Raw genomic sequence first — 11,345 nt, forward strand, 5'->3', positions numbered from 1 at the left:
GAAAATGTGTTTAGGATCGAGATTGTCATTGACGCCCAACATCCTGGCGCCACTTCATTATCGTCCCCCCCCCCATTCCTCCCAAGCCAATCTCCTTCTCTTGGCCGCGCCCTAGAAGCGCACGTCCCCCGCCTTTCTGCAGCGGAACCGGCGACCCGCCTCTCTCTATATAAGACAGGGGCGTCGCGTGTAGTCCTCCACAAGCTCCAGGATGAATTTCTCTTCGGATTCCCACTATTTGGCCTCTTCCTACAGGAAGATATTCGGGGAGCCGCCCCGCTACTCCTCCCGTCTTGGCAGTTCGGCCACAGCCAGCAGTTACCGGTCTCAGTCGGTATCTCGCTGTAGCAACCGCGCCGTCTCGTATCGGCTGGCGCAGGCAGACACCTTGGATCTCAGCCAGGCAACGGCGGTGAATGACGAATTTCGGCTGACCCGCACCAACGAGAAGGAGCAGCTCCAGGGACTCAACGACCGGTTCGCCGGCTACATCGAGAAAGTGAGGCAACTGGAGCAGCACAATCGCCTCCTGGAGGCTGAGCTGAGCGCCCTGCGGCAGCGTCACGCCGAGCCCAGCGGCCTGGCCGAGCTCTTCCAGAACGAGCTCCGCGAGCTGAGGGCCCAGCTGGACGAGACGGAGGCCGCCCGGGCGCAGGGGGTGCTCGAAAGGGAGCGGCTGGCCGAGGAAGTGCAGTGCTTACGGGCGCACTGCGAGGAGGAGGCGCGAGCCAAGGCGGAGGCCGAGCAGGCGTTGCGCGCGCAGCAGAGGGAGGTGGATGGCGCCACCTTGGCACGCCTGGCTCTGGAGAAGAAGGTGGAGGCGCTGCTCGACGAACTGGCCTTCCTGCGCAAGGTCCACGCCGAGGAGGTGGCCGAGCTGAGCGCCTCCTTGCAGCCAGCCCCGCTGGCTGCCATCGAGCCGGACGCCACCAAGGCCGATCTGACTGCGGCACTGAAGGAGCTGCGCTCGCAGTACGAAGGGTTGGCCGCCAAGAACCTGCAGGCGGCCGAGGAGTGGTACCGCGCCAAGTTCGCCAATCTCAGCGAGCAGGCGGCGCGCAACAACGAGGCCATCCGAGCCAGTCGCGAAGAGATCGGCGAGTACCGCCGCCAGCTGCAAGCCCGCACTTTAGAGGTAGAGAGCCTGCGCGGAGCCAATGAATCTCTGGAGCGGCAGCTACATGAGATGGAGGAGCGGCATAACGCCGATGCGCTCGGCTTACAGGTGAGGACCGCCCGCGCGAGCGCTACTTGTTCTTGCCTCCCAAAGTGTCGCATGGTGATATCGTGCTGCCTCTAACGCAGATTTGGGCCAGCTAAGTTTTTCAAGCCTCCCACTCCCCTACTACAATTACCGCATTTGTGTCTTCCAAATATTCTCAGCAGATAAAAATCCAGTAGATTAAAACATTCAACAAAACAGTAGTAAATTTACAGCAGACAGTCCTCTGAAAAACAAAATCGCTTTTGCCTTCCCTAATGCCTATTAGATGTTTTTTTTTATCCCTATTCTACATTTTCCATTTCTCAAACAGTTGAGATGACAAATCAATCTGTTTTATTGCTATACTGCCGTTATCAAGACTAATATATTTATATAATAAATCACAACTTACAGTGAATAAGTGCTTTCTGATATCCAGAAGGAAACAATATTATTTTGACATTAACGACAGTTCAAATTATCCAGAAGAAGTCATCACCTCTCAGCATATTTTGAAAATGTGGTAACATGCAATTTCTTAATTTTCTATGCAATTGTCCATCAGTACTATATTAGCAAAACTCCTAACTGCTGTGTGTAAACAATGCTAATTCAAAACAGTCAACTTCCCTTATCCATTTTCATTGGCCGTTCTAGTTGGCTTAATGATTGTTGTAAACAATCACAATGTTCAGTGACAAAATGACAGGAAGGGTTGCATCAGGATGTCTGTCTGCTGTGGGCATCTCATTCCTTTCTAGGCACACCGCAACGTTTCTTAACGGTCACGCTGCTCTCCGTGGTGCTGAACATAGGCAACAATTGTTTTACTGCATCTCTTGAATTGTGCTCGTTTACTAGCAGGAATGAAACGTTTACTTTTTAATGACCGTTCAAAATTCCTGAAAATCAGCCATTCATTTTCCAGAATGTTTTTTATCTCTCTATAATGGACACATCTACTCATTACTTGATTAATCCTAGACTAATTTTTCACGGTTGATAATTGTGCTTTGATTTTTACTATATTTATATAAATTAAATATGCTACGCAGTAAGTTACTGTGAAATTGATAAAATTATAAAAATGGTAAACAATAAAATCAGAAAAGGTAGAACTAAAATAGGGATAGTAAAAGACACAATCAAAATAAAATGGGTATTACATTCAGAAGTGCTCATTTACTGCAAAAAGGTGTTTGTGTCACCTGGACCTTTCTGAAAGAATATTCCAAACACAAGTCCATTCCTGCTGTATATTTACTGTTTCCAATACTGCAGAAACATGTTTAAAACAATCATTGCTTTACGTGGAATGGGGTTCCATTTTCCATACAAAATGACAGTAATGAAGCTTTTCAGACATATTGCAGCAAATTGAATTCAAATAATTTTTACATCAGAAAATATGGACTTTCCTTTAAATTTTTTTAAAAAGTTGACTTTTTTGAATTAGCATTGTTTACAAACAGCAGTTAGGAGTTTTGCTAATATAGTACTGATGGACAATTGCATAGAAACTTAAGAAGTTGCATGTTACCACATTTTCAAAATATGTTAAGAGAGGTGATGACTTCTTCTGGATAATTTGAACTGTCGTTAATGTCAAAATAATATTGTTTCCTTCTGGATATCAGAAAGCACTTATTCACTGTAAGTTGTGATTTATTATATAAATAAATATATTAGTCTTGATAACGGCAGTATAGCAATAAATCAGATTGATTTGTCATCTCAACTGTTCGAGAAATGGAAAATGTAGAATAGGGATAAAAAATTACCTTTTGCAAAGAGGAAAAACAATACTCCATTACTAAAATCTGTTATGGGAGTGGTGCTTTTTCATACGTTCTGAATACAGAAGTAGGCTGAAAAGTGGTCAGGTTTATTAATGTTGCCAATTATGAAATAAAAAAACCTAAAGCATTCCAGAAGAATCCTTCAAAATGGGGGCATAGGCATTAAATTGGCAAATGCTTTGGAATATGATTATAATTTCACATATACTATATATTGGCAAAACTGAACAAATGGATTTGTGGTAATTAGCTCAATGAGAACAATAATGTGCCTCTGCTATAAAAAAGAAAAATCCTAAGTTATCAATAATTAGAGAACAAAAATCTGCAATATTGTTCTGATCTTATACTATTTTGTATTGTGACTGTACTTAGAATATGGTGCATATTGTTTAGTTCACCATACCTCAAAAGGATATAATTATAAAGAACATGAAAAAGGGAGAAACCAAAATTATCAACCTTCTGCCTTAAACAACAAAATTTAAAATATTTGCTCCTATGTAGTTTAGGGGAAAATATACATTATAGTTTATGTTATGCATACTGTCAAGTGCTAGTGTAAAGTGCATTTCTTGAGTGCTTTTTCCTTTATTGTTCAACAGATTACTGATGTTTCTTGCTCCAATTTTCCACTTTTCATGTTTCATTTAATCCAGCTTCTCTTAATGCACATTAAACATATACTGTACATTGAGTCACCATATACAAACTTGTCACACTCTTTTGCCAACCTGGAGTCAGTCTGTTTCATCATATTCTATCTGTACCACAGCTTAAAAACCTGACAGAGAGAGGAAGGGAGGGAGGGAGATACATTCAGTGTTTATGGCAAGTCTATCCAGAGAGATTTCAGTGTGGTAGTCATTGTTAATAGAATGGCCTTAAAGATCCATGAAAAGATTTTGCAAGATCAAGTATTAATTATAAAGATACAACATCTTATTTATAAAAATGCAAATTTATACATTTTATAGTGGTGAATTAAAACATGCTGCATGACATTTTTACATACATTCATGTACAATATTGCTGACTCCAATGACACTTCATTATGTTTTCTTTCTTGGTTTCAAGCCTGAATATAAGTTTCATTTATATTGGATATATAAGTATGTGTGTAGAGAGATCTTAGGAAGCCATTATATGTGTGTGTGTGTGTGTGTGTGTGTATAATGAGATTATGCATGCCATTCAAATAATGTTAATACACAGTCTCAATTTCCCATCAGTTCAGAGCTTGCAGAATAGAGGTTTTCGCTTTTGCCCAATTTACATAAACCTGTAACTTGCCTATTTTTTATCAATAAAAGATAATTTCAAAAGCATTAAACAAAAATTGGAATAATTGCGTCAAATAAAAACAATCACATCAGAAATCAATATTGTATTAACACTATTTCGTAGGTTTTATATCAGTAGAACATAATTAGAAACATACTGAATTCATCAAATTTTATTACTCTTTACTATTTAATTTAGTCTTTAAAAAATATTACCAAATGAAACAAATACAATGCCTGACCATTTCCTATTCAGCTGCCATAATCTATTTTTATTCAATCTTATTATAATAAAGCAATTGGAAAGAATGTTCTTATCAGCCCCAACCAACATAGCTAGTAATTAGAAGTTCTGGAAGCTTTATTCAGAAACTGTGAAAACTCCTGCTGCTTATCATTAGTTTAAAAAAAAATAAAGTGGCATTTCTATCCTAAAAACCTTATAGATATGTCTATTTTATACCTATTTTATTTGTTCAGTATTGAAGGCTATGTCTATAATTTTAAGGTGCTTCTGACACAAATAAAAAGGATCGTAATTGTAATTATACTGTTGTAATTTAATTCATTTTCCAATTGTTATGTGTTGTAACAAATTAGCAAAACTTCATTTTTTCTTGCTTCTGATAAAAAGGAATTAAACTATTTAGCAGAGTCTTTAGCCTTAAAATGTTAATGTTGAACTTTCTGAATTTACAGGATACTATTAGCCAGTTAGAAAGTGATTTGAGAGACACAAAGAATGAAATGGCTCGGCATCTGAGAGAATACCAAGATTTACTGAATGTCAAAATGGCCTTGGATATAGAGATAGCAGCATACAGGTAAACCAGAATTTGATTCTCAATATCTACATAGAATTGCAATGCCTACTATTTTGTAAATGCCCAAAATAGGTGATCAAATTTATGTTGCCCTAACAGCTTGATGAGAAATGACTTGGTCTGTTTACTTTAATGCTTTGCCACAATTTTGCATTCAGAGTCAAGGTGAATAAATGTAGCTCTTTGATTATTTTGTTAAGAGTGATTTCTTTTTATCACATAAAACAGACATCGTTTACCTTGTCTATGTATGTAAGTGTGCCTGAAAATCCTCAATTTCCATTATTAATAAAATCTTTTTTTGTGGTATTTGCAGGAAGCTGTTGGAGGGTGAAGAGACACGTTTTAGTACTTCAAGCATGAGCATCTCATCTCTGAACCCTACTTACTCTTTCCAACCCAGGCTCTTTAGTTCATCTGTAGCCAGCAGCTCCAAAATGTCATCCTCTTTCTATTTTAAGAAAGATGAGAAAGAGGATGCTAAATTAGCCTCAAAAATTTCATCAAGCCAGGTAGGAGACCCGTTTGCTGAAATGATAGATGAAACCCTAACATCTGCTAAAAAAACTGAACGAACAAACTTGGAAGAAGGAAATGCTATCAATCAAAAAATGTAATCACTGACCTTAAATACAGATACACCCAAGGGATAATAATATAGCTTAAGTCTTTAAATTGCCCATACCTGAATTAAAGTACTTAATAGCTCACATCAATTTAACTTTCTAATGTTTCACAGTAGATTATTTCAATAGGAGCATTATGTTCAATACTATCAGAAACACTGAGGCTCAAAGATTAATTTAGAAATACTCTAGTAAATCTTGTTCACCAACTGCATTGTTGTAAGCCAGACATACCTCCCAAATGATGAATTAAAGACAAAATAAGCATGTGCAAACACACACACACGCACTTATTAAATCATGTTTCTCATTTATTTCTGCTGAGTACATCTTTCAAGTTGGGCAAAACCTAGCAATCACATTAGTGAAATAAAGATTAAACTTTGTCTGCCTCGTAAAATAAAGAAATTGACAAGTCAATTATTTAATTTCCAGCTAATGAACTTTACTCCATTTTAGTCCTTCTGGAGCACAGAGATAAAAAATATAAATATTTTATTTACAGTATTTTGCTTTGTAGTCTATACATGTCACAAGGAAATACAAAATATCTAGGAATGTTAGGTAGAAAATACTAACAAGGTTTAGGAAGATGAACACCATGATAAACTTGCTGCATCACTGTATAAAGAAATTCTATTAGCACATTATCAAGAGACACATAATACATTTTTGATATCTACTCACAACTATTTGCAACATGTCCATCTTAAAAAAAAAATCTACATGCTGTAATCAAATAACTATGAGTCTTAGGATCCTGGTTAACTATTAATTGAATACACATCTGATCATCTCTGTGATTATCTAACAAGTCACTGCACTGTCCATTTTACCGTGTGCCATATTAATAGTCAGCAATTTTAAAAGTAGTTGTTGCTTAGAATCAATAGTGCCAGCTATTAAAAAATGAAAAGAAACACATGTTTTAGAGGTTTATATAAAACAAAGCTAAAAGAATGCACTCCTGTATAGTCTAGAAGCACAGTACTAATCCTGATTCAAAAGTAGCAATTGCTGCCGCTTCTATAAGGCACAATCTGCAACCTAAAACAGGGATATATATATATATGTTGGTTGATCATTAGAAAAGGAATGTAGATTTATGCCAGCTGCTTATTTCTGTATTATGGAAAACAATATGGCTTCTATGTAAGTTATTGAGATATGGTTTCTTAAATAAGGGACTTTTCCTAAATGTATTTTGTTATACATTCACTATTGCACAAATAAAATGCACTAGTAAATTTTAATGATTCTTCTATAATTTTGCTCTGACGGGTTAAAGTGAATGTAATTGTTCAGCCTTGCCAATCACAACTGAAAATCATATACATGCACAATACACACAAAAACAATTGATTTTTTAAATAAACAAATGGTGCTGAAATCTGATAAATAAAAATTCTTATATTTCCAACAAATAGCAGATTCAGCCCATGTTTCTGCGGCAAATAACACAAAAAAAATAAACTTGGTTGGAAGAGACCAACATAAAATTTCCTAAACAAATTTGGGAATTCTGATAAATCAGATTTCCAACTCCTACCAGAATTTAACTTCACTATGTATCTCTATCTGAACATGTGCCAAGTTTTATATAAGCATATTATTTTAAATTTTCTTTGAATGCCTTAAAAATTGCCAGCAGCAAAATTGCTTTCTGCAGAAATTCAAGACTGTATTATTTGATGTCTTTGCACTGATTCATCCTGTCACAAAGTTTCATAATACAAACCCATGTCCTATCTTGTGTCCCTTGAACTTACACACTTTTCTCCTCTGTAAGGCACAAATTAATAAAAAATGTACCACTTTAGGCAGTCTGTCTGTCATTTGTGCTATTTGAACCAAAACTTTGGTATTAAGAATTAATACAATTACATTACAGCCAATAAATATCTAAGTTTATTTGTGCGGAAAGGACCAATAACTAAAAGTGAAAGAATGAAACCATAAAATGTTTTCAGTTATAATAACTATGTGTAAGATTTCCACATTCCACACTAATGCTTTCATAATGACTGTAAGATTTCCATGTGCAAATTTTTCAGATGAATTTATATACGTATTTAATCTTACAACTGGAAGAGGAATGGCACAGAAGGGGGTGGGGGCAGAATAAGCTAGAGCCATCATTATTTTGATCTTGGAAGAAACTTCCCAAAATGGTTGTTTCTTAAGAATATGCAAAGCACATATATGAAAGGATTCAAGGTAATTCTTGTGATAATATGTTGGGATTGTCTCAATCTTATGGAATAACTAGAGGGAAACATTAATGTGAAATGTGGTATGTCTTAAAATTGTTATCAACATGATCCTCTACATGTGTTACAATTGTGATAATAGCACATAAAATATATATCATTATAATGTGCTTCGACATTGTGACAAATTCCAAAGGTTGAGTAACCAAGATGTAATAAAATATTATACATTTACTTGATAAGGCAAAATTTGGAATGATGCCTTGGGGAGATTTTTTTCCCCATGCAGAATAATATATAGGTGAAGGAAAAATAAACAAAAGAGAACAACACAAATAAGCTCCTCCAACACTGCACATATGATTTACAGATCTAATGAACTTCTACATGCTTTGCAATCAAATTAATTAACTAAAATACAACATACATATTTTTCATATTCCATGGTGGAGCTTCATTTTTAATGAAACAAATAGGACATTTCCTATTCAAAGATCAATTTGGAATGCAGTCTCTTCAAGAGAGAAATAAGAGACCCTACCAAAATACTATGTGATGTACATATACAATATACATTCTGAATTCTGAAAACGCCTCTCTAAACTGAAACAGTCAGACCTTGATCATTGTTGTTCTTAGGTATCCCATTCTAATAATCTATTAATGCAAAACGTGAAAAACATTTTGGCTTAGTGCTCCAAGTATAAAGAAGGAAAAAGTCCTGAAGGATTAAAGGTCTCTGTAAAGCCCAAATACAGATTTTGGAAAGATTGCTTTCTTGCAGTACTCAGCAACATGCTCTCTTTGATTCTGGAGATACAGAAAAGGCTAACGGAAACCCGTCTATGCCAATGGTAAGCATCTCTTAGGTCAGTGTTTCTCAACCTTGACAATTTTAAGGCATGTGGACTTCAACTCCCAGAATTCCACAGCCAGCAATGCTGGCTGTGGAATTCTGGGAGTTGAAGTCCACATGCCTTAAAATTGTCAAGGTTGAGAAACACTGTCTTAGGTAGTGAATTCTTAAAGTTTACCATGTGCAATATAAAGGCAAGCCTCTTATTTCCTGAAGATACTCTTTATTAGCTATAGCTAACTGCATGGTCATGAACTCTAGCTTTACAAGAAAAAAATGGCTTCAATTGTTTTCTTCATACCACTTCCCTCTGAAATGCTTCACTTGTTTTCTTTAAATGAAATACCCCTACAATGCATTAGTTTTTCGGTTCAGAACTGGTGTACCAGCTCTTGATTTTTATAGTTAACACGTTCTGTATAAATTTCAGCTGTATGAATAATACATACAGAAACTCATACTGAATTTGATGATGACCAGAACTTGGCCACCATACTGCTCAACAAAAGTTTGAACATTTGTAGGTACATTACGTATCGGTAATAAATATGCTGATTATCAGAAAAAAGCACTCCATACTTCTCTCTATGAACATAATGCTTCATTTGTGACAATGTTCTCATGAGTCCATAACAATGGGAGAAATCATGTTAATCTTTGCAACAAATTAAATATAAAGTCTGGTAGCATATTGAAGACTTCCTGACTCCATGCCTACTTAGATATTCAAATATATGTAAGGGAGCATTTTTACCTGACACGCTAGAAAAAATTTAAAAATGTAACAAAAGTTGCTATTTTTTCTATTTTTCTGACAGAAAACCCTGTTCCTCTGTGTTAATTCCAATTTCAATAATTTTCTTGTAACAGATTTTGCCACATTAATGGCAATAAGAATATTTCATTCTTCAAGGATTTGTGGTTGTTGTACGGTGGAACCAACAATTTAATAGTTGTAATTCACCCATTTGTCCAAACAAGCTTGTGTTGCAGCTTGTGGGATTAGTTTTTAATTTTTTTTAAACAAATATCAGGCAATGTAATCCCATGCCAAATAGAGTCAAAATAATCGTTAACAATTTTTCACTGCTTTTCAATACTATCATACCCTTGTTGTGCTGAGTGCGTCTATTGCTTATTTCTGATATCTGATGCATTTTTTTTATAATTTTAATATTTTTAGCTATAAGCTAATCAAATTCTTATTTTTCAATAAGACCATTATTCTGGCTCTGTTCTATAGCTACCATTCAGCCAGCTCCCAATTTATTATTCAAGTGCACTTTTATTACCTGGGGAACAAGTATACTGTTTTAAACATTTGGAAAGCATATGGTCCATTTATTTTCCCACTGACATTGGAGGTATAAACAACAGGGGGAATATATGTTCCAATGCAGCCCAATTCATTGCCTCATCTACTTTTACATTTACATTGTTATTCAACCAGTGATGATCTATAGGTAACATAGATTTATTTCTTTTCCTGTTCTAATATTTGGTATATTATGTATTTCAATATTTTTCATATAAGGCATGAGATATAAATGCTTGCAATTTTAAAGGGTGATTAGCCCCATTTTATCTGTAGGGAAAAATCTAAATCATTTTATTTCTAAACTGACAACTAAAATAAAATTCAAATGTCCCTATGAATAAATGCATGGTTTTCCCAATAAGACATTGTGGTCCAAGAGATCATCCCTGAGAACAGTACTGCAAATATACTTAAAGACTTTCGGATAAACTGTAGTCTCAAATACAACACCACCCATGGATTAGTCATGAATGCTGCAAGACCTACATATTTAGAATGAATTTTGTTATGTTGATATGTTTGTTCTTCCCTGAGCTAGGCGCTGATGACACAAGACCACTGAAGTATTTATAGCTTACTTACTGGTACAGTGTTAGTTTTTCTCACTGCTTTAAATCATTTCCTTAATTATTATGCAGAGCAAAAACAGTGCATCTCTTTAAATTCATTTAAATGAAATGGCTTTTTTTTGCTGCAGTTCTCATATGAGGTTTTGTTCTTTCAAACATCTTCTGAAAATTTAAGAAATTTTTGAAAATGTGGAATCTCCACTAAGAATCAGTCCATAGTGAAGTATAAGCAACCCATCCTGGAAAGAAAAAGAGAAATCATATGAATAAAAAATCCAATGTAATCAGCAAACTAAAAAAAAAAAAAGCAACGACTTGTATAGACAAGTTTTCTTATTGTACATTAGGTACAAGAGACAGTTTTATACAGCCGTTATGGTACCAGGCTAGAAACCAGGCAACTGTGAATTCTAGTCCTACCTTAGGCCCAGAGCTACTTAGATGATCTTGGGCTAGTCATTCACTGAGCCCTGGGAAGGAGGCAATGGCAAACCATTCCCCACAATCTTGCCAAGAAAACTGCAAGGACTAGTCTAGGCAATTGCCAGAAATCAACATTGATTTGGAGGTGCGCACACACACACACATTAGGTATTGGTACTGAAATAAAACATCTTTGGGTTAATAATTTTCTAGAGAAACAGCAAAAGACACAC

The 11,345-nt window shown here is 36.0% G+C and overlaps 2 protein-coding genes across 2 annotated transcripts in view; one reads left to right on the forward strand and one right to left on the reverse strand.

The window, feature by feature from the left end:
• Positions 1 to 211: 211 nt before the first annotated feature.
• On the forward strand, positions 212 to 5,727 carry INA (internexin neuronal intermediate filament protein alpha). Its single transcript, XM_015819789.1, has 3 exons — positions 212 to 1,225; positions 4,986 to 5,110; positions 5,427 to 5,727. The coding sequence occupies exons 1-3, from the start codon at positions 212 to 214 to the stop codon at positions 5,725 to 5,727; spliced, it is 1,440 nt and encodes a 479-aa protein (XP_015675275.1).
• Positions 5,728 to 9,983: 4,256 nt separating this feature from the next.
• PCGF6 (polycomb group ring finger 6) overlaps positions 9,984 to 11,345 on the reverse strand; it is a 22,898-nt gene continuing 21,536 nt past the window's right edge. The window contains exon 10 of the mRNA XM_015819781.1: positions 9,984 to 10,928. Coding sequence (XP_015675267.1) covers positions 10,860 to 10,928 — 69 coding nt within the window. The 3' untranslated portion in view covers positions 9,984 to 10,859. The remainder of the gene's footprint in view (positions 10,929 to 11,345) is intronic.

This window comes from Protobothrops mucrosquamatus, unplaced genomic scaffold, assembly GCF_001527695.2.
Source record: "Protobothrops mucrosquamatus isolate PMUCROS unplaced genomic scaffold, P.Mucros_1.0 scaffold984, whole genome shotgun sequence".
NCBI classification, from domain to species: domain Eukaryota; kingdom Metazoa; phylum Chordata; class Lepidosauria; order Squamata; family Viperidae; genus Protobothrops; species Protobothrops mucrosquamatus.

Excerpts from the sequence above, each read along its gene's own strand:
- INA (XM_015819789.1), top strand. The coding sequence starts at position 212 with ATGAATTTCTCTTCGGATTCCCACTATTTGGCCTCTTCCTACAGGAAG. Across the intron at positions 1,226-4,985 it reads CCGATGCGCTCGGCTTACAG|GATACTATTAGCCAGTTAGA; the intron begins GTGAGGACCGCC and ends CTGAATTTACAG. Across the intron at positions 5,111-5,426 it reads ATAGAGATAGCAGCATACAG|GAAGCTGTTGGAGGGTGAAG; the intron begins GTAAACCAGAAT and ends TGGTATTTGCAG.